General features: G+C 35.1%; 1 protein-coding gene across 2 annotated transcripts in view; it reads left to right on the forward strand.

Moving 5' to 3' along the window:
* Positions 1–27: 27 nt before the first annotated feature.
* The window catches only part of LOC125059813 (protein bunched, class 1/class 3/D/E isoforms-like), a 156,855-nt gene continuing 136,651 nt past the window's right edge, over positions 28–20,231 (forward strand). For both annotated transcript variants that reach the window (XM_047664435.1, XM_047664436.1), the window contains exon 1: positions 28–2,969. In XM_047664435.1, coding sequence (XP_047520391.1) covers positions 259–2,969 — 2,711 coding nt within the window. In that variant the 5' untranslated portion in view covers positions 28–258. The remainder of the gene's footprint in view (positions 2,970–20,231) is intronic.

The raw sequence follows: 20,231 nt of genomic DNA on the forward strand, positions 1-20,231 counted from the left end.
TTTACTGTCAATTGTCAACCATAATGCATTGCGCATAAATGGCCGCCATGTTGCTGCCGTCTGAAAGATGTTCACATCTGTGTGTGTTTACTAATGAATTTTAAGAACTTTAATAGTTAAATTACCGTGTTCGTGAAATTGTGAGTGTACAATGGTTTTATATTACATATGTTATTGTGTTTAAAAGTCTATCAAATGTCTCTGAGACCAACAAACAGTGAAATTTTCTTTAGGTAGTCATTCAAGTCGGACGGCATAATGGCTGACAATCTGATTCAAAAGTCACATAAAACTAGTGAAAAAAACAAGTATAACAACGTTGTTCATCGCACTACAAGTGAATCTCTTCGACTGAACGAGTCAGAGAAGGGAGTGACTCATCCAACAAGTCTTCAATCCGCTCATAACCCAAGGAAAATATCTTCCTTTCAGATCACCAGTGTGACTGTGGGCTCTCGGGTGAGCACTGATGCTGGAGAAGACTCTGCCGACGATCTAGACGAATCTCACACCGATGACATTTCAAGGGTGACCGACATAGAGAATGAAACACCGAGTTACTCGGAGGACACCTTTTCTAAAGACGATGTATTTTACAACGCATCGAGTGCATCGCTAGGTTGTGCGCCCGTGATTCCAACGAGTTCACAATACGGTCTCGCGATAGTGGGCCAGGACCCTAACACCGCCCAGACTGGAGGAGTAGTGCCAAATAGTAATAACACGGAAGTTAATGACATGCATGTCAGTGTAACTAACGCCGGAACCGGCAGCATTATCAACCTTATAGGTAATGCTGCAAAACCCCAAGAAGGTATGAAAGAGATACAGGAACATGTTAGAAATGAAAGATTCAAAGTCGTAAAAATAGAAAGTACGGAACCGTTTCGCCGTGGCCGGTGGATGTGTATGGATTACCTAGATCATACAACAACTCAACAAAATACTCCAATCACATTAAATAACAATATTGATATATCTGAAACTGCAAATTTGCAAGCTCCAGATAGTGGTGTTGTGATAAATGATAGTCAACATGATGATATGTGTAATGACTTATCTTGTAAAGGGCCTAAAGATCAAGTAAGTGTACCAGTGCAGCAAATAGATCATAGTGTTCAGAAACAGTTTCCTATGGCTTCCCCCGGTCAATCATTGACTCAGCCAATAAATATAGTTCAACAACAAATGCCAGTGAATCAATCAGTGTCTGTGCAATCACCGCCTATGGAGATGCCACAACAGATGACTAATCAGAATATTCAAACTAATCAGCAAGTGGCACAACAGCATCCCCAGAGTATGACTCATATCACCATGCAGAATACTGCGCAGGGCCATCCTCAGCCAACACAACAACAACAAGTCCAGCAAATTCCTCAGAGCTTCCCCCAGCACCAACTTCAGCAAGTTATTGCTCAATCTCAAAATATGGCTTTGCAACAAATTCCTATGCACCAACAGATGCCACAACAAATGCAACAAATTCCTAATCAACAAATGCAGCAAATCAGTCAACACATCCCACAAGCTCAGATTTCTAACATGCAACTTCAACAGCAAATACCACAGATGCAAGGCATTCCTAATCAAGGCCAAATGCCCCAAGTTACTGCACAACAGCAGCAAATGCAACAAATTCAAATGCAGCCTATGCAGGGGCAACCTAACCCACAAATGCACCAAATGCAACAAGCTCAGATATCTAATATGGGTCAGACCCACCATATGCAAGGACAACAGCCTATGGGACCTCAACAAGCTCAGTTGCAGCATTTGTCCAATCAAGCCCAAATTCAAGCTTTACAGAATCAACAAATACCAAACCATATTCAGCAAATGCAAATTCCAGCACAGCTTGCTGCACCTAACCAACAGATTTCTCAAATGCAACAACAAATGCATCAAATATCATCACAGCCACAGCAATCGGTTGTCACCGGAATGCACCCGCAAATGCAACAACAAGGAATGGCAGTGCCACAACCACAATACAATCAAGTAAATCAACAGCCAAATGCTCAGTCTATGATGAGTGCCAATATGCCATCATCACAACAAACTATGGTACAACAACAACATACCGTACCACAATATCACACTCAACAATCACAAATGAGTCAACAAGGGCAAACATTGCCACAAGAGGTGCTGAATAACATTGTTACATCACAGCAAGGTGCCACTTTACCGTCTAATCTCCAACCAATGGTCACCCAACCACAAGGATCTACACTACCTGCGAATCTCCAAAGCTTAGCTAGTCAGCAGCAAGCTCCAGTTCACACTATGGCCCAACAACAAAATGTGCCTCAAGGAAATATTCAAATGATGACTGGAGCCCCACAGAATATACAAATGACTCTAGAAAATCAACCTAACATGCAGATGCCTGCTTCAGATCCAATATTTATGCAACAAGGTGTCGCTCAACAATTGCCCTCCCATATGACCCAACCACAAAATATAATGCAACAGCAAGTGCCAGGGCAGCAAATGGGAGGAGTACAATATGTTCCTAACCAGCCAGTGCCTCAAGTAACTATGGGTCACCAAAACATTCCAATGTCTATGCAGCAGAGCATGCCAGTTGGAATGGGTGGACCAGTCCACTCAAATGTTGGGCAGGCGCAGACTAACATGGGGCTTACATATGGGGGTGTTGTGCCTGTGATGTCTCAGAGCAGTGTCGCGCCGGTCGAGACAGTGTCAGGAACTAATTCACCAGTTGTGTCAATGCCCGCGAGTTCTACAGCATATGTAGCTAGTGCTGCCCAACCGGGGCTTGATAGTCAGGGTTTTGGTAGCCCTGTGAGTGTAGTGTCGCATGCCGTAAGTGGTGCAGTGATGAGCAATGTGAATGTGTGTGAAAGTGGTGCTCCGGATGTTACTTCGGATGGTATGCAGGCAGCTGATGCAGGCGATGGTAAAGAGGATGTCCACACTGCTCCTGCTCCTGAAGATGAAAGGTAAGATTACTTAAGCTATATCATAAAAAAATATTCTATTAATTTTAGTAACAACACTTGTTGGCATCAATTTTACCTTTCCCTTATCCTATATTAAAAATATTTTCTATGCAACAATGTCTATTTTATGTTCTTTTAAACATCTAAAATTATTTAATAATGTAAAGCAATTAACTATAACTTGGTAGAGAGCAGTATGCTTACATATTACATTACTTTTCAATATCAAAAGTTAAAAAGGTTCAAGACACACCTCCATAAATCTTAATATTATAAATCCTCTTTTACGCTGATTTAAGTGATGTATTACAGACTTTTACTGCATTTAAGATCCTTACATTCAAAACTTATGGTAAACAATTTTATATTTAATTGTATAAATTATGTCTGTTATCAATGTAAGTTATATAATTGGTAGATATGAAAATAATTGGATATTGATTAAGAAAAGAATGTCTCTACTAGTATGTATGTTATAATACTGATCCTATATGATAAATATTCATTTTTTTAATATATGTATGTATTTAGCATTAGTTAAGGTATTTTTAAAAAGATAAAAATACCTAAACTAATGCTATATACTAGGTTTACTAAAAATATAGGGTTCACACTGCAAATTCTCACCTGAAGAGAAGTTTTAAATTAATTTTGTATCATTTAACTCTCCTTTCTTTGGGTTGCCTGGAAGAGAGTTTTTAACAGTAGCTGCTCCTTTTGTACTATCATTTTTTCGGTGCTACTTTATTTATCATATATTTAGTCTATGCAGTAATAAAATCAAAATAAATAATTTAAGATATATAGGTCTTGTAAGACAGCCCCAGCATTGGCCAATCCAAAGTAGGCTTTTCCTGATCACCTAGAAATCAAACTCATGACCCCTTGGCTAAGAGTATTGAATAGACGAATTGGGATAAAATCATTTAGGAAACGGTAATTTCAATCATTTAGATATCGCAACAGCTAGTCTCTAGGCAACAAACCTATTTGCGAAAATAACTCAACCGTAGACAATAGTGGTTGTTTTCTTTGCATTCGAATCTGGCTCATGCTGGCGAACGAAATCCGACAGCCCTTTGATGCTGTTTATTTGCGCCTCGTCCTGCAACATAAATAGGTGGTTGACACGCACACTGCACAGTGCATGGTGCTTGGCGGTATGCGAGTGACTCACGCGCAACGCGTCCAATGCGAACAGACTAAAAAGATTCCATTTACTTTTTCGTCTACTAATGGCCGATTTACACGTATTAAGTTGACTAAAAATTTACTAAATATTAACTTAATTTTAAGTAACTTAACCCGTGTAAACAGTGAATATAGTAAGAAGTTGCAAGTTAAAATTTAGTTGCAACTAAACAAGGTAGAATAGAATTTTGTCTATTTTTCGGTTAAGTTGGTGGGCGTGGCTAATCACTTGACACGTTTGGACAGGCAAAATTTAGTTAAATTTAAGTGAAAAGCATAAGCTGGCGGAGTCATTGCAAAGCTATGCTTTTGCTTTCGGCGCTGGAAGCTCAAAAACATATCCAAAACTATTTGTCCGATATGCGTATACAACAATTAATGAACAGTAGTAGAACCCCTTCCCCAATGAATAATAGTAGCCGTTTTACTCCTTCGCCTTCTTCAAATACGTATTACGTTGAGTCCCCAGAACCTTCAGAATCATGTATTGGAGCATACAATACAGTAAATCCCCAATCAGGAAGAGAAAATCCTATAATATTTTGTTCTGTGGTCGTCCATCTTGAGCGAATAAATGAGTTTAACTAATTATTTAGTATTTTTACGTGTAAACGGTTACTTAAAATTAAGTCACTTGAAATTTAGTTAAAATTTAGTTAAGACTTGGCAACTTAATACGTGTAAATCAGCCTTAAGTACATGTCGGCTTTAATTAGTTGGACTGGCCCTTTAGTGAAATGCCATGTCTGGTTTAGATAACACGCTACGACGGGATAGAGCGACGATAAATCTACTACATACCTATCGTTTATGATGTGAAAAGTAATAGGAAAAAATCTAAAAAACGTGTGGGTGATCTGGGTACTGACACTGGCAAATATCGTTTTTGCACGTACACGTTTAGGCAAGGTATAAGGACGAACAGATGTTCTGTGAAAACGTTTATGCGTACTTAGAAGAGTAATGATCGCATAAACCATTCATTTCAAAGCACCATTATTGTAAGGGCGTGGGCTACTGCTTCATTAATAGCTTTTCTAAACTCGTACGCATCCTCGTGCTTACTCATCGGTTGTGTGAAACCTGGCCGTTTTAATATTCACGACACGCAGTCATTATATGAAAGAATCGAAAGAGGCGCCTGTGCAGCGTCACGGCGCGTCGTTGGTAATCGAGTCGAGATCGGAAGGCCGCGAAATATGAGACAGCCCCATTCGCTGTCGATCGAAACATTAGGATTACCAGTGGCTCTATCTGTATTTTCATTCATTTCATGGCCCTGTTTTTTAATTGACTCTATGTCACCGAAATCAAGACATCACAATGGGTCTCTATTTCTACTCCTGTATACCATATAAAATATGGGTAAATAATATGCCGTTAATATCTACCAGGCGAACTTGTTTTACAAAAGAACACAGCCTATAATTCCTTTAATTTCTATATTTACGAAGTGCAAAATTGTTCTACTTAGAATTTAGTTTATTACTTTACTACAGAATTGTATGTGATTATTATGCGGCACGCAAACTCCTCCGACGCGAATTCTTTATGTGAATCTCCGCTGTTATTTTAGTATTAATCTGATTTATAACTTGTACATAATCTTGTAATATTCTGGTTTATTGGCTTTACAATTGAGTCTCTGTAAAACAGATTCAAGTTAATCTCTAGGTTCGAGAATAACTTTGTGATTGGAGTGTGTGACACACACGTGACATCAAGACACAAATTGCTTCAAATATTGTCATATATCTGTATGCATAAATATGCAGTTTAATCTGGTTAAAACTGTTAATGGACCTATGTAATTTTTTTCTCTATAACATATTTTTCTTTAGCTCTATGAACCAGTGGAACCGTTCCGTTGTATGAATAAAAAAAAAGAAATGTACGAAGTGGAATTTCACACTTACAATTCCTAGAGTTTTTTTATAGCCTATTGTAATCGAACTTTAAAGACGTACATTCGCAGAATCGTTACTTGTTTATAAATTACGTTTTATGGAAATATTCGGTATATCTTATTGACACCATTATGGTGTTTATTTCGATATAGGGTGCGATATTTTGTTTCGCTGATTTAAATAGTCAAGTACGCATGTAGTACATGAGTCTAATAAATAACGTGCACGATTTCATTAGTGTAGACTTAGTCATCTCTATATGCCATTCACTACTGGTTCTGCCCCATTATAGCTTGTCAATTTAGTGAAAATGTCTGAAAAACGTACGGAGAGAATCGGTTGTTTAGCGTTTTTCACGCGAACTAAATTTTTCAACTGTTTTCACTACATTTCAGTATGTTTATATGGAATAACTCACGTGATTCTTTTTTGTGTTTACTGTAACAACAATGTATCATATTAAATAGTTTTTAATATTAGTAAAATTAAAAAAAAACGGTAATTTGGTTCTATATAATATCTGAAAACCTACTGGTATTTTTTATTATTTTTATATTCAATATTTAGTCGATTATCACACTCTACGACTGAATTACTGCTTACTCAGGTTAATATACAATGACCAGTTTCATATTCGGGTTATCTTAAATCTATTTAAAGATTTATCTTATGACAATAAGGGCGCTAACGTAATTTATACTATATTAGTATAGTGATGCAAAGTTTGTTGTTAAACAAACTACTAACGATACGTGACGGCGCGGTGCCTAAGCAAGGACGACAGGCGAAATAGTTAGTTGCTCGATAACTCATGTTTTATTGATTTTGTCCGACTCTTTTATAATGAGACAAGATCAGAGAGTTTTGTAATGAATAACTGTTTTAATTTTGTTTTACATTCTCTTATAATCCAGTGTCGCTACTGGTTCTGGGTCTCAGATGGCTATGATTTTTGGGTTTTAGACATGTTTACGACCTTCAGTAGTGAAAACTACGAAGAAGATAATTATAAGATTCCTTTTTACCAACTGTATGACAAGGTATCCTCTTTGTATTAGCCGCACAAATAGATTTTTTTGAAAGTATTTACGCAAACGTCAGGCGTTTAATACGTAGTCAAACTCGTAGAACCACTGAAACCACGATATCAATCGTATAAATAGTTTTATTTTAACTGTATATTTAGATTTCTAGACATTAAAGAACAAGACAGTACCTCAATCCATTGTTCGGATCCGATAACGACCACGTCCTGACTTTTAATACAAACGATAAACTTGAGCTGTCAGTCATACTCATGCGTACAATTTATGAATTACAACCTAAATTACGACGCAATAGATAATCGTGCCCATTCTGCGTTGGTAAAATATTGATTCAGATAATCTTCGAATTTATTGGATTTCATTATTTTCAATAGCTTCTGTAATGGATTTGCTAATCGCTATATTTATCGAACGAATAGGATATTTTTTATTCTATCATTTAATTTCGTTGTTTAGACTGTGTCCTAACTCAGACATGGAGCTAAGTCTCGTTTCTGAATGTCATTAGATCCAAATTACTACCTGCTTATACACATTTTGTAAATTAAAGTTTTAAACATAATACATTTGACTCTAGTGACGATAGTAATTGCTATCAAAAATGCATTAGGAAAATAATCATCATCAAATAGTTCTACGTGAATGAATGTGACATAAATATATAAAAGAGCGGTAATTAAGTGCAAAACTTAAGAGCGATTCGAATCGTCAACGACCAGGCACTTTCCGTGCGGCTTGATCCCTTGGCGTTGCGTAGAGATGCGGGGTCTCTATGCATCTTCTACCGCATTTACCATGGAGAGTGTTCAATGAAGTTGTTCGGACTAATACGTGCAGCTGAGTTTCATTATCGGTATTAAGGCAGAATACAATACCAATACTAAGACAAAATACCATCCGTATCACCTCGTCGTTCCACAACTGAGCAGACAGTTTTTGCCGCGCACTACTATGTGGAATCGGCTGCCCATTGAAGTATTTACGAAACAATTCGACTTAAGGACCCTAAGTCAAGAAAAGAGCATACCAAGTCTTAAAAGGCCGGCAATGCACTTGCGAGCCTTCTGGAAATGTGAGTGTATGTGGGCGGCGGTATCACTTAACATTAGGTGAGCCTCCTGCCCGTGTACCTCCTATTACATTAAAAATATATAAACAGAACGCAGTTGTTATTTTATAAAAAGTAAGGATTTACCATAACTGCCTATTAGGTTCATTACGTTTAAAGAATACTAGTGAGACTGGTATTTAAATGCTAATTAGATAAAACGGTTATCGTATCCTAGACATTACTTATTCAAGAACAGTTTCGTGCAAATAATTATCTAGTTTAAACATCGATGAGCTGAAGGATCTCTCGCATTCCAAGAATGATGATCCACGTTACTAATTACTTGGCCTTAAAATAAAAAATTAAATAAGATGCTTATTTTATATGGAAGTAATGCAAAACATTATTAAGTTAATAATTGTAGGTTAATTTTCTAAATTGGTTTTAAATTATTGTTTTTCATATAATGTACGTGTATGAGGTTCTTTTACTATTATTACGTTGTTGGTAATTTTTCTGTAAACTGTAAAGCGTTTTACATTGTCGTATATATATATACATATATACATATATTATATAACTATGGCGCCGTTCTGACATAAGCTGGTTTTGAGTAGGTAGGCAATGTATAATCACAACAAATAAATTGACACAGTATTAATCTTATTAATGATATGTATATATATATATACTATAGTATAGTATAGTATACTAGCTGACCCGGCAAACGTTGTTTTGCCATGTATATTATTTCTAGGAAACATTATCAACTATAATAAAAAACAGGGGTGGATCTGAGAGGGGTGAAAATTAGGGGTTGTAGGTATTTTTGTATGTTGTATCATAAAAACAACAAAAAAATTCTAATAAATAAAAAAAATGTTTTGTCGTGGATAGCTCGTCCTGGTTTTAAAGCAAGGGCTATTTCTTTAAGATATTCCGTCCGTATCTGTTCTATTCATTTGATGTATAAATGACGCGATCACCAATTTATTGTGTACACGCAATGTTTGATATAAGTAAATTATAATGTGTTAATGTTGAAGTTTCACACCAATCAAATTGTTAGGTGGTAATAAATCAATCTTAGTGCTTGACTGATAAACACTTACACCATCAACATTGTCTATAAATATAATTTATGAATGAAATCATGCACATGTTATTTAAATAAATTTTAAGTTTAGTTGTCTTTTAGAGTGGAACCTCTTTTTATATTCGTATGCTATTATCGCGTCTTTCGTGACTCATAAAACTACTGGCAGTTGTGGAACTTAACCCCATGCAACCTCTGCTACTCAGAGAAACCGGGGATTAGTACTTACTAAAGACTATTCTGTGGTTTTATCGCGGTAACCGGTAATTTATACAGTAAAACGGTAGAACTTGAGATCGCGTTCGCCTTAACGATGCAGTGATGAAGACTACCGATACTACTAAGATACCCCTCCTGAGTTGCCGACATCTTGGGGCAGAATCCTATGCCGATTGTACCTTAGTCGCTGCCTAGAATCAACAAATTTTATGTTGATTTTGGTGAAAGCAAAATATTTCAAAGGTACAGAGGAAATAAATTTAAACGTTTAAACAAATTAAAATTATTCATTTGCGGAGAGCACTTTTCGAATATGTCGTTTTACGTCCTACACTAAATGAATGCAAGCGCCGCACTACACGTTCACGATTTAATTTAATTTTTAATACACGTACTTAAATGGTCAATTGGGTTGATCAACGGTGCGGATTTTAGAGTCGGTATTTAATGTTATGAATTAATTATAATTAGTGGGTTTTGAAGCACTTCCCTTTTATTGTTAGAGTTTGAAAGATGTATTGCTGGCTGAGAATCGGCTACTATCTATTTTTCAAACCCCGAAATGACAAGGGGTGTCCATCCTAAATTTTTTTTTTTATGATACAACATATAAAAATACATACCACCCTTAATGTTCTCTCTACGATCAACCCCCATTTTTTTATTATAGTAGATAGTTATTTTTATTGAAGTAAAATAATGTTTCGTAGAAATAATATACATGGTAATACAACTTGTGCCGGATCAGCAGTTATCTTTATAAGTTTGGGGTTGATAATGTGTTTTTTGAAAACAAATTTGGTTTTAGTCATATTTTCCATTTAATTTATCTCTTACTTATACATTATACTAATAAGTATTAATAAATTTAATTAAGTCTCCCATAGCATAGAGGATACTAGTATTACAGATATACGCGCCTGTTATAAATTTAATAGGAAACTTTTGGATACAAAATCCGAGCAGATAGCAGAGACAGCTAGTTGGTTCATCCGTTATCTTGTCTTCGCACAGGAGTATAAAGGTTCATTAATCCTATAGAGTCGTAATAGCATAACAAACGCTGCATTGGGCACAGTGCAACACGACCTCAGTATGAACGATATTTCTAATTATATCCTTTATCGCTCTTTGTTCCCAACACGTTTGTACGCACTTAGTGATTGGAATCTCTTAGTAAACGTCTATTGGTTCGAATTAATATTGATCGAATGTTTTTTGATCATAATTCCTCAATATGATCCTCGGTGTTTATTACGTCTGTGGATTCGGATCAATGTTAATTAGGGTAATATATATTTATTTATATAGATCATCGTATTTTAAATACAGGATTAATTAGTTAATGCCCTATACAGGAAAAGTTGCAACTTTTTGATCTCAATGAAAGTTTTATGAAAAAAAATCTAAGCCTAATATAACTTAAAACATGGTCTGATACGCTTACAATATAATGTTACTTAATAAAACAGGTATGTGAAAGAATCTTTTAGTGATATTTTTGTCTCAAGATATTTTATAAGATAAAACCGTTTATCGTAGTCGAACAGCATATTCTACAGGCTATTAAGAAACGCGAAGTAAAAGTTTTAACACGTATTAAATGCAACCAAAGTTTGTAACGCTAACTAGCTTTCACTTGACGATAATGTTTGTAATATTGAATGTTTTAAATATACGTGAAATGGAAGCTTAATTTTTAGTGTATGAGAATTATATTATATGTATTCATAATCGTATAATAAAATATTGTCGCCACCAGCCTGCAATTCTGCTTTTTCGCTCGTGGGTAACGTATTATAGCGTTACATCAAGTAAAGTGGAAAGCGTAGGAGGCTGATAAGGTGCAGTACCAACGCCATTCATTCCTAGTTTACAACCGGCATAGAAATATGTATAACTTGAAATATATGACGAAGTTCATTGAACTAAGGATGAAATTGTTTCCGAGTAGGTCTCTCGGACTTCCCTATTGCATTTTCCCCAGTTTGATAGGCTTTAAATATAACTGAAGTCAATTGTGTGTATTCGTCTATGGAATGTTGAATAGCTGCGTGACGTTGAAGCCATAGGAACCGCCGTTGTGACGCATGCTCCAGTCGCGTCCGCTTCGCCAACCGAATGCAATTATTGTAATTCAGGCGTCACCACAACGAATCGACGGACGCTGGCGCTATTCGGCAACGTCTCCAGAATGGCACACTGCCAGTCCTAATGAACGCGCCTTTTCAACATTCAACTACACAATTGCTACGATGTTACGTATTTGTCCTTAATGGAGCAGAACTATTTAATATGCTAGAGTTATCTCTGCGTCTATCCGATTAAAGCTAGATTAAACAGATTTTGCGGTACGGTAATGAGTGCCAATAGACGTGGGAATGTAAGGTATAATCCGTTGCATTTTCTTGTAAATTAGCAATTCAAATGTTTATTGGAGGTTCGCACGCGGTCCAATGGAAAGCAATAAATTCGATAAGACGTTTAAATTGCACCGCGTGCATTGCTCTCGCGAGCTTTATGGGTTGCACCGTCTCCGAAGTTGTTCAGACAGTGTTCGTTCCGCGGCGTTACCTGCGTGACCCAGTAGCGAGTGCGCGAGGCTGTGATTGCTTTCCCGATGAGCCAAGTTCATTGGCACCGTCGCTATACCCCACCCGCCCGCCAGCCGAGCCTAAAAACTGACACGATATTCTGAGCAAATAGAAAGTAGTTAGACTATTGAATGTAGCTATTTATAGCCGGACTTTGAGAGTGATTGTTATTAAGAACCACTTAAGGGAAGGTAAAAGTGACGCTGATATACTTTCATTGTATTCGCTATTTTTTTGTATGCAAAATTTAGTCCAACAAAATTATAGCTCTTTTCATATCTTTTGTAGTATCGATTTTCACCCACGCGTTCGTTTGCTTTATGATATTGCATAATGGATTCTGGTGCCAAAATATAAAGGTCTGATATGGATGTTGAGTCGATCAATCCTTTCGTAATACTGCAGATAACGCGACCGTCAAAATTAATTTGATGGCCGAAAGCATCATTGATTGAAATGGAATACGTAATGGAAGATTCAGATTGTAGTACTGCAAAAAGTTTTTTATTGTAACAGAAAAATACCTTTTTTAAATATATGTACATATATATAATGTATAATGTATATATAATATGTATCATCGCTGTAGAATGATAACCTCGTATGTCCAGAGAACCAAACTTTATAGGAAACGAAAAATAAAATTTCACAATTTGTTCGTTCGTTAAAATATTATTATGTGTTTTTGTCCTTAGTTTTGGATGGTAAAAAGGACTTATTTATTTTATTAACCAATCCCTTACTTCATTAGATTTTACCAGTTCAATGACATAAGAGTCTAAGAATAAAAAAAGGGTGCGTGTACTTATGTACGCACGTAAGAAGTTATACTTCTTTGGCTTTCTTTATTTTTTTTAAATTTAGTATATTATTCATTCTATTTAATAACTAGGTATGTTTCATAACCTTTTAACTAAGTAACAATAGGTATTTGTGAAAATGCATTGCTAAATTTCTTTGAAAAAATAATTAAAACTCCTTTATTTGTTTAAAAGGTACTACAAAGGTCATTATGGTCATTCAAAATTCTTGGCATAGCTGCTAACTTCACGCATATTCTATTTCTATTTACTTGTAGATTGACTTATTACCATCTCCCTCGCGCACGCTCGGCGCCCGGCTGGTTTAAAAAGAATTCGTTAGTGGGCAACTTCATACTGATAATTTTGTGTCACGGTGCGCGCGCATCGTAATATTTCACTCTCATCAATTTTTCATAACACGCCTAAAGAAGTATAACTTCAATAAATGCTTTTTTTTTTTGCATACGATGTCATCATTCTACAGTGCCGGTATGTTATAATGAGAATCTACTACTAGTGACTAGTATTAGTAAGTCAAAGTACCAGAAATCGACCTCACCAGCCTAGATAGAATAATGATGAAAACGGATTTGCAGCGCTGCTATTTTTTAAGTGTATTAAAGCTATAGCAATTGCTCCATCAATCCCACCGATATATTGTCGTACATCTTATTATCTGGTTGGTTGAATATCTGATCTTATTTGCAATCAATGAAGATTAGCATATACCGTGGTGCCATCCGATGTCGATCTGGCCTCGTGAATGCAAAATGTACATTACAAATTTACATCTGACACGGTTTCATGCTCATTTTGTATGTTCAATTTTACATACATTCCTTACTTGGTAGTGGGAGAGGTTTCTTTGACAAAATTTACATTATTCGGTATCTATATTAGGTAGTATTTATAGCGTATTGTCTAATGGTAGTATATATATAGATTAAGAAAATAATTTAAATATATATATATGTATAAGCGTTTTTTAGAGTGTTCACTCATATTATACTTTGACTGTTTGTTAGGAAATTGATATTATACGGGAATATTTAATATATATTTTTTGGACCGAGTAGTATTTTTTTAAATAATAATTAAATTGTAAACATTATACAAATTAAATTTACTAGTATATATTTTTATAATTACAAATTAACGTGAAAGAGCGGTGTTGGCCTAGAGGCTTCAGCGTGCAACTCTCAATCGAGGTTCGATTCCCATCTGTGTGCCAATGGACTTTATTTCTATGTGCGCATTTAACATTCGCTCGAACGGTGAGGAAATCGGCTTGTCTTAGACTACAAAAGTCTTGTATTAGATTGACAAATGATCAAGAAACATATTTAGCAACCTGGGGCCCAGACCTAAAAAGGTTATAGCGCCACTGATTTTTAGTTAACGTAATTATCTTCAAAACCATTGCTGAAACCCCTTCACGATTAAAGGCCTCTTTCAGCTTTTTCCAGAACTCTCCATATATCCATGGCTTTCTTTTTGCATTCGCTCCTTAGTGCTAACGCTTCCATTTCTTTTATCTACATTTATTTTATTTATTTATTTTAACTCATATTAAATAATAATGATGACATCTAAATATTACGCTGTCTACGGGTATAAACGTGAGAATTAGCTTTTTAGGATGCCGTTTTATTGTTCAATCAATATTGTATGTTAAAGTGAGCAAAATCCTGGTACTGCCAGGTGCGGCATCGTGACCTTGGGCCTTGATTCTTAGAGGTAATCGCTGCAAGTATTGCCGATATAAATATACCAGTCGCGTGCTTGTTTATTTTCCTATTAATTGAGTTATACGCTTCTATACTTTCTAGGTAATCGCTCGGTTACATGCAAAATCTTTCCAAGTTTAAAACGAGATGTTTGAAACACATGTTAGAAAACGTTAGTGAAATCATAAAAATAATAGGGTAAAAATTTATATGGCGCTTTTTAAACTCCCTGTTTTGCTTAATTCTTCCCGCATTCCACAGTTAAATAGGTTTTATCGATATAACATATATTTTCCATTATGTTTTCCAAAACAGGTTCGCTTTAATATTATAAATTCAGCATCTCGATCGATAAATTGCCGTATAGTATACCTAGTTTGAATAGTTATTCCGATTTTGTTTATATAAAGCTATAGGTATATAAGTGAAAAGCTACCTTACTTTGTAGTTTCTCAGTAATGGTTATGGCCGATTTCACATTCCCATGAGCGATAATTCTTTTAACAATTTATTGACTGGCTTCGCAATTATGCAGTACACTGCTGTCCGATTGGTTGATTCTTAACAGAGACTGAGTCATTGCGTTATCTGTTGCTCAAATAAGAAAACTTGGACTTTACTAATCAGTTTTGTGATTAAAATCGTCTACATTGTTTTCATCTGACTCATAACGAAGTTGCTTTAGTTTTTTGTGACGTAGAGAAAATGTTAGCTGCTTACACCATATTGTCAATAGTTCCAACCCACAAATATTCAGTATTTACAATATACTTTACAATCATTGTAATAATAATAATTAATGTATAATATATGTATAATGGAAAAATTTCAACTTTTCTCCATAGCCGTCTCCTCCATAGACGAAAAACCTTTTATTATAGAACTACCCGTATATATATATAAATGTCTATATATTAATAGTTATATTCACGAAGTTTAAGAGTTTTGGGTTTAAATCAGATTTTAAAGAACTGTCAAATTATGCTTCTAAAATGTTTGATGCTAGACAGGCCGAGATAAGTTTTAGTTTTAAAAAAGGTTTAAAATGTGGGTTTTCGCAAAAAATTATTATTAATGTGTGTACCCTTTTTCTATGTATTTTTTATTAAGACAATAAGACAAGAAGTAGTATTTGGTACTATGTACATACATTATATATTATGTTTTACTAGCCCCAAGGTACAAGGTATTTTGGCAATATACATAATTGCCAAAGTTATTGCTTAAATTTTTACAACGGGAACTTATTGGCAGTTCGTTTTTATCGTATGCAAATAAAAAACCTTTAATGAGTAATATGAGATTACGTTAAACACTTGCCATATTTAGTGATCGCGACTGACTTTATCTTGACGCGAAATTTTGTCCATATAATAACGAATTTATTATCTTTCGAAAGGTTAATTGAAAATTGCATTAGTCAATGAGTGCAAGATAATTCCTGAAACTATTCGCAAGTAGTTCACGTGGTAAATGTACGTTTTACTAAAAGAGAAACTGTAAGAAGAGCTAAACTAAACGTTAAATTTTACAGCGCCATCTAGTGTAGCAACATTTTATATTATGTCCATTGGACTGCTGCGAAGCTGAACAAATAATCATGCATTTGAATGTATACTTTTAGTATGTATCGTAATTAATCATAAACTAACGATGGTAACGTAACTACATATAGTATAGTGTTTGTAACACGTTTCTATAAATTCACATTTTATAAGGTCGTTTGAATTAAATATGCATTGTAAAATTATTAAAAAGGACCATTTCATTCATTATATCGTAAAATTATGCCGTTGAACTTTTAAAGTGCCTTCTAAAAGGTCCTATTTATATACGAACATTCTATTACAGTAATAGAGCAGAATTAGATTCACTCTCTCCGGCCTCTTTGTCTAGCTTGCGCGAAGTCAATTGTAATTTCCTGGCCGAATTTTCATGCTGACACCTAACTGACGGGTCATTTATCTTGGATTAGAGTTTTTTGCTCTGTGGACTCGATACAAGATATGTCTTCTTTGCTTTCATAATTTCTTTTTGATTACTCACGTTTGACCCTAATAGTTAAGTAGGGGTTATCAAAAATCACTTACCTAAACTTGAAATTCGTGTCAGATATTATGAATGTGTGGTAAAACTCTCCATTTTTTAAGTTATTGTACTTCTTTTGGCGCGTTAGGGAAAAATGATGAGAGTAATTTTTTTCTATTGTTAGTGCCGTTTTTTCTACAAACGTTTTCGACGAACAACAACTACAAACAAAAGATTAAATTTTTGAAAGAATTTATTGTTATCTTGTTATGCCAAAGAATTATAAATTCTAACGCGCGTACAAAAGGGAGCGTTCAAGTATCACGTAACTAATTTTGGGGAGGGGGGGTCCTTTTATAAAACGTTACGGGGCGGGTATTGAATTACGCGTTATTGTTAATATTATTTTCGACTTTCCAGTACTTTACACCACATAATGGTAACTTTAAGAGTCACTAGTTGGTCACGAAACGTTTTACCATACTTGGGTACAGAAAAACGTTATGGTGCGTTACATGGAGGGGGGGATCAATAATCTCCAAAAATTGCGTGACGTTATACTTGAACAGTACCTACACACACGTTTTTTTTAAATATCGTTAATATAATACAATATTTAATTTCAAGCATGGCCCAAACGGCATCCTTAGGCCTGCTAATATTATTAAGAACAGATAAAATATAAGAACTTTCACACTCAACCCGCCTTGTAGATAAATGAAACATTGAAGGGCATGCACGTGTCACCAGCCACTTGTCAATACGTTTCCACATTAACCGGCGTTTAACACCAATTGATGTTATATGCAATGTCCAATTATAATACGCGGTATAACACGTTCCGCAATTGCAGGGCGGTTCTCATGAACTGTGTCGGTCAACGACCCCGAAGTCGAATCCACGACTTTCTAATGGGATTAAAATTCTCGCTGAGATGAGGTGAGCCTGAAATGCAGAAATTGGGAAACCTGGATTTTATCTAACCTAAAAAGTACTAAGCTAAACATCAGTTTGTTTGTAATATTACAATAATATTTTCACGATAATTTATGTTGCAATTACTAACAATATAATAATGTAATTTCGTAGAATTAATAAACTACGAAATCATATAATTCATAAAACAGTACAGTATTCAGCTTTGTCTCGTGAAATCCTCATTAGTCGCCCCATCGCTTGAATCGTTTAGACGGTGGGAATACAAGCTAGAGATCGCAAGGGCAGGCTTTCACTAGCTCGTTGTTAACTGAAAATGCTTATAACGTCTTTTCAGTAAGGTCCAATTTCAGTCGACCTGTAATGATAAGAAAGTTATTGAATAAGGCTGTATTGTTTTATTTTAATATTAACATTATAAACTTCTATGTAAAGTCTACTTGTACCAATAGTTATTGCTGTACAGAAGTTAATCTCAAAAGTGGCTGTTAGTGGCTCTTATTGCAGGAAAACTTGCGAGGACTTAGAATTAAAAAGCAAAAGTTTCAATTGTATAGCATTAGTACTAGATACTTTTATTCGGCTGCGGGGTGATGTTATATATAGCCGTCGATAAATGTACTATACAAGGCAAAATATTTTTTAGTTCGAGTGAAGCTATCCAGCTTTAAATTAAAAAAAAGTATTTTTCTTTCTTGGGCTAGACGCATCCCTGAGGTCCTCCTTCGGATCCCTGGATGTTTTCCAATGGACTTTCTGTCTATGTGCGCATTTAACACTCGCACCTACGGTGAAGGTCCCAAATAGTCGACGGTGTGTCACGGAAGGTCCACCTACTTGCCTATTAGAAAATAAATGATCACAAAGCAAACACAGAAATCTTAAAGCTTGCATATTTTTTCTTTAAATGGCAAATACAGATTTAAAACATCTAAGTGTATATTCGTACACGTGATGTTTTCCGAACGTCACAAGTTTATAATGAGAACTTTATATAAAGGTACCATCGTCATATAAATTTTGTTTACGCTTTATTTTATATATTATCATCTCAAATCAACACCCCGTAAAGTTCCATTATTTTGATGAAAACTTGGAGATTTTCACACTTCCGGTGTCTTCAAAGCCGTAAATGTTAAACATTCGACGTATTTGTATTTATCGCAGGCTTAAAATAGCTTTTATCTTGTTCGCACTGAGGTCAGTGGGCGCTGCGTCGGCGCACGTAATGACAGAGGCCGCACTGCGGAAAATCACGGATGTGAATCGCGTGAAACAAGAAAGTAAGGAATCGGTCAATGTGTACCCTTATCTCTTAATTAGTATTGAAACTGATTGACAGAATCGTGGTTTTTCATTTTAGTGTATAATGCCGACAAATAAGTTCACTAGTGTCATAAGATGCGCAATTCTAAAAAGTATAATACTCCATTAAAAGTATAAATGCGAACATTCTGGTCAATTTACGTCCCTAAACTAATATTAGCGGTGTCGTTCAAATCTGTAGTGTGGCCGCATCCTTCACTGACTCTCTTATAGTCGCGTAGTAGTTTTTATTCTATAATATATGTTATCTATAGTGTCGCTTATTAGTTATCAATGAACTGAAAATGCGTTAATTAATGAGTACACTAATTACGGTTTAATTCCATGTTCATCGTAATGATATTTGGGCAACAGATAATGATTAAACTAATTATTATTACACAAAAATTATATCTGTACGAGCCATGGATTGGATTTTAATCAGAGAACTAGACAGTTTTAAATGTTGTATTTTACACCTATGCAATACCTACTAGAAATTGCTGAACTTACTTGCTGTTATTTATAACACTTTACACTGAAAAAACTACTCGTAACAATTACGCCTAGTAAATTGAGTGGTAATTTACGAAACGTAAAATATTAACAATTGGGTAGATAATATTTACAATACAGAATAATTATACTTAAACGGAAGGATTATAGTTTTATTACAGTTGTAAAAGAACATCAAGTACTTGTAAGAGGGAATTTGAGTCAGTGAAATGCAATAAATAAATGACACGATTGCTGTCTTGAGTGACTTATTGCTGTCTGATCTTGCATTAATGAATAAGTGTGAGTGTGACTTGCTTACAGCCGTTCCCTTTGTGCATAGCTGCCGTCTGCAGGATCGCAAAGAAATATTGTTACAGTGGATTATCTTCGTCTTAGTATTATTTAAAAATTAGGATATCCTAGCTCTGTCAATGAAAATCTAAAAATCTGTGATAATCAATTTATTTAACCTTGTATAAAATTTCACAACAATAATAATAAGCCAGTGGTTGACCTTTATGCTAAGAAACGATCCGGCAACTTCAGAAAAATTATGAACAGGCGAGAACTTACAAAAATTTAGTTTTTTTATAATCAGTATACAGTAGTTTTCCCATCATCCTTGAGAATATTTGAGGTCTATATTGAATAATTAAGAAGTTACCTGTAAAATAATAATATAATTGGTGCCTAAAAACATATATTGTAAGATGTATTAAGGACTAAAATGAAAAAGTATAACATTATTTTCACGGTTAGAATATGGTTATAACTACTATCACTATTAATCACCGATCTACAATACTTATTAAATAGCTATAAGTTTTATATAATTAAAGAGTGACGTATCGTCTCGATCGG

The sequence above is a fragment of the Pieris napi genome, chromosome 20 (assembly GCF_905475465.1).
Source record: "Pieris napi chromosome 20, ilPieNapi1.2, whole genome shotgun sequence".
NCBI classification, from domain to species: Eukaryota; Metazoa; Arthropoda; class Insecta; order Lepidoptera; family Pieridae; genus Pieris; species Pieris napi.